This window comes from Otolemur garnettii, unplaced genomic scaffold (genome assembly GCF_000181295.1).
Source record: "Otolemur garnettii isolate 467f Iridium unplaced genomic scaffold, OtoGar3 scaffold00016, whole genome shotgun sequence".
Classification (NCBI taxonomy): Eukaryota; Metazoa; Chordata; class Mammalia; order Primates; family Galagidae; genus Otolemur; species Otolemur garnettii.
Window position 1 is genome coordinate 14,566,770 of NW_003852411.1, and position 4,148 is coordinate 14,570,917.

General features: G+C 46.9%; 1 protein-coding gene across 1 annotated transcript in view; it reads right to left on the bottom strand.

Annotated features, from left to right (window-relative positions):
• Positions 1-4,148, bottom strand: part of TOR3A (torsin family 3 member A) — a 13,216-nt gene that overhangs the window by 8,026 nt on the left and 1,042 nt on the right. The window contains exons 2-3 of the mRNA XM_003785811.3: positions 3,725-3,838; positions 440-705 (exon numbers count right to left, since the gene is read on the bottom strand). Of these exons, the coding sequence (XP_003785859.1) occupies positions 440-705; positions 3,725-3,838 (380 nt within the window). The remainder of the gene's footprint in view (positions 1-439; positions 706-3,724; positions 3,839-4,148) is intronic.

Sequence of the window (4,148 nt, forward strand, 5' to 3'; positions counted from 1 at the left end):
AGCGTGATGCCATGGCACTCTACCTAGGGGGACAGCTTGAGGCTCCGTCTCAAAAAAAAAAAAAAAAAGAAAGAAATACATCAAAAATGCTGTTATTAGCTAACAAGCTTGTGTCTGTGTGGGGAGATGGTGATAAAGCTGTTGCTTTTCTCTGTTCCACATTTCCTGTGATGCTTCACTACTTCTGTAACAAAAATCAACACGCAGCTGCTGTTTGAGCTCAGCATCTGGGCTCTGGTGCGGCTGTTAAGGAGACAGCTGGGGGTGGTGTTTAACATCAGTCTTTCCTCTGGATGCTCAGAGCCTCCTCTGTGAGGAGTGGAGCGGGAATCTCTGTAACAGTTTCTGTCCCAGCAGCTGCCTGCACCCCTCCAGCCCCCAGCACAGAGGCCTTGACCCAGTCAGAGTGGATAATGCTCCTAGCACTGCCCAGCCTCACCTTGTACAGGTCCACGTACTTGGGGTGAGGAAAGTGGAACATGGCGATGAACATCCTGACACAGTCACTTCTCAGCCCATCCCGATACAGGTTCTCTGCCAGCATCCGGGCCACAAAGTTCTTGCCTGTGCCAGACCAGCCGTGGAACAAGAGAGCCAGGGGCTTTTCTGGCCGGGGCATCGCTAAGTAGCCCCTCACTGTTCTTAGGACTAGCTCCCGGGCCAAATGTTGGCCGTGCAGTCGCACGTTCAGGTCTGACTCTAAGCCTAAAGACAGGAAAGAGGGAGTCACAGTGAGACTGTGACACACAGGCACATTCCCTGGCAACAGCCCAGAAACTAAAACCGAGTACCTCTCCTTCAACCATGACAACAGAACTACAGAGAGCAACTACCTGTTATTTCCCCTACTTCACAGAGGAGGAAAATGAAGCTCAGACTTAGCAAATGATTCCATCATAGCACATCTCCAATAAACGTGTTTTCTATAGAAAAATTAAAAAATAAAATAAAATAAAATAAAACTGAGTATCTCAGAGGTGGCATCAATAATTCATCCTGTTTGGCCTTAGAACAAGAAGCCAGAAAACAGACCTTGCAGCAGAAGGGATTCAAGGGCTATTTTCTGAAGAGTTAGAAAAAGATTTATCACTGGAGCCCAAGAGTTTGATGTTGCTGTGAGCTGTGACGTCACAGCACTCTACCAAGGGCAACATAGGGAGACTCTGTCTCAAAAATGAAAAAAGAAAGGAAAAGTAAGATTGGACTAAGGGAGAATTAGAATCATTCCTTCTGAAGATATCCCAGACCAGTGGGCAAGACCTGCCTGGAAGAGGGACCCTGCCCACCAATCCCTAGGTGGGGTGGCGCCCATCCCTACTTTTAAGACTTTCTAATGCTTTGTTGAGAATCCTCATTTGCTTTTTTTTTTTTGGAGACACAGTCTCACTCTGTAGCCCTGGGTAGAATGCCATGGGGTCATAGCTCACAGCCATCTCCCTTAAACTCCTGGGTTCAAGCAATCCTCCTGCCTTAGCCTCCCAGTAGCTGGAACTACAGGCATCCATGACACCTGGCTAGTTTTTCTACTTTTAGTAGAGTCAGGGTCTCCCTCTTGCTCAGGCTTGTCTCAAACTCCTGAGCTCTAGGGATCCTTCAGCCTCTGCCTCCCAAAGTGCTAGGATTACAGCCCATTTCTTCCATTCTAACTCAATTTAGCAAACACTTGTTGAGAGCAACTATTGTGCCTAAAACCCTCTGCTGGGCCTTATGTAGGATTCAGAGATGGTGATGTACAGGTCCTTTTTCAGAACAGTACTCAGTACTTGGGGCTAAAGATCCCCACTGAGAGGCAAAATGCAAAGGCAAATCAAGGGCAATAAGCAAATAAAGGCTCCTGAACTAATAAGAAAATGCATGGAAGGAGGGTTGGTTAGATTCACATGCAGCTGGACTCTAGAGCAGTGGTTCTCAACCTTCCTAATGCTGAGACCCTTTAATACAGTTCCTCACGTTGTGGTGACCCCCAGCCATATGGGGAGAATGCACAGGAAAACTGTAGTGGGGATTTCCAATCCATGATGGTTAATATATATTAGTTTCTACTCAGAACCTATCTCTTATTTCTTGACGGCAGTGTTTTTCAACTTTTTTTATTTCACAGCACATTGAACCTATAGTTAAACTTCCATGGCACATTTAAATTATATTGATTAAAAAAAAAAAGTAAAAAAGAGAATATACTTTGTTTTGACCTTCTTTCAAAAATAATTAATGATCTTTAAAAATTTTCACAGCAGCCTGGGCGAGTTGGCTCACACCTGTAATCCCAGCACTTGGGAGGCTGAGATGGGTGGATTGCCTAAGCTCACAGGTTCAAGACCAGCTTGAGCCAGAGTGAGACCTCATCTCTAAAAATAGTCAGGCGGGTGATGCCTGTGGCTCAAAGGAGTAGGGCGCCAGCCGCATATGCTGGAAGTGGTGGGTTCAAACCCAGCCCTAGCCAAAAAAAAAAAAGCTTCCTTGCAATCTTAAAAAATAATAATAAAATAAAAATAGCAGGTGTTGTGGTGGGCGCAACTGCTCAGCCGCTTGGGAGGCTGAGGGAAGAGAATTGCTTAAGCCCAGGAGTTTGAGGTTGCTGTGAGCTGTGACGCCACAGCACTCTACCAAGGGTGAGAAAGTAAGACTCTGTTGGGGGGGGGGAATTTTTTTTTTTCAAAGCCCATCTAAGATCCTCCCATTGCACACTCGTTGAAAATCACTGCTCTGAGGATCACTTGTGCCCAGGAGTTTGAGGGTGCTGCAAGCTATGACATAACAGCACTCAAAACAGGGTGGCACTCAACCCAGGGCAATAGAGTAAGACTCTGTCTCAAAAAGAACAGAACAGAAAAGAAAAGGAAATCACTACTATAAGGGCACTGCCTCACTGAGGCATCCCCACTGACCCCAGATAAAGCAGGAAGACCGTGTTGTATCACCCAGACATTTGTTGGCTCAAGCTTAGAAAGGGATGCTTTTAACTACAACTTATAGAGTATGATGAGCTCTCTCACTGGATGCTTCCAGGCACCCTCTGAGAGGTTAACTGTTTCTGTGTTTACAAAGAGACAAGGTGCTCTGGACATGACTCTCCTAAAGGGTCTCAGATGTTGGATTAGGAGTTAAGCCCCACAAAACTCAGCACAGTGCCTGGTATATGGCAGGGGCTCAACAGATCACACCTATTCTTTCCTCCTTGAACACGCTCCCAGGAACGGCAGGAGGACATGGTGAGAGGGTAGATGGCAAAGAGCAAAGGAAACCTAGAGTACACCAGGGACAGATACACGGTGGTAACTAGGGGCCTGTGCTGTATCTGTCAGTATCCCTTCCTCCTAGCTGTCTTCACTGGGTTTCACATGTTCATGGCTTTCGCATGGATCCCCAAGATCCACGAAACAAGCTCAGTCTGGAAAAGCCATTCAAGTAGAGGCTAACGGGGGATTCTGAGTTCAGGTATTCTGGTGCTCTTCAAACACCAGCATGGGGGAGCTCTGGCTTCTGTTCCAAGATAAAAGAATGCACCATTAATGTTGGTGTCATATTGTCCCCTCTGTTAGAGGGTCTTATCTTGCCCAAAGATCTTCAAATAACTGCAGATCCAAGTTCAGTCTTTTGGGGACAGTTCCTGCTTTGTGGAGGTTGGACAGGATGATGAAAGGTCCCTTGCACTCTAGCCATTTTCCTCAACTGCCTCTCCTCCCCACAGATCCCTAACCCTGTGAGGGTTTGGGAGTCCAACCTGTGAAGTTGTTGGAGATCCTGCAGTCTCCACTGTCGCAGCAGTCCCGCAGGCTGCAGTACCATGTGGTCAGGATATCCAGGTACTGCTGGCCCAACACGGGAAGGCTCCAGCCTAGAAAAGGAGGGACCATGAGACAGAGTGCAGGCCATTTGCTCCAGGACAGTAGTGTCACAACATTGTTGCATTATTTGTCAATGACAGAGCCAGAATCAGAACTCAAGTCCCAACTCCCTACCCAGATGTGTGTGTCCTCAAGCACTGCCTCCATAAGCAGCAGAAGGTACTTGAGGGTGGAGGACAGTCACCAGGTGTGTCCGTAGTTATTTTCTTAAAGATGTCAAGAAGGTGGGAAAGAGATATACAGGTATGCTTTTCTTTTGTTCCCTCTCTCTTCTCTTCTCCTCTGCTCTCTCTCCTCCTC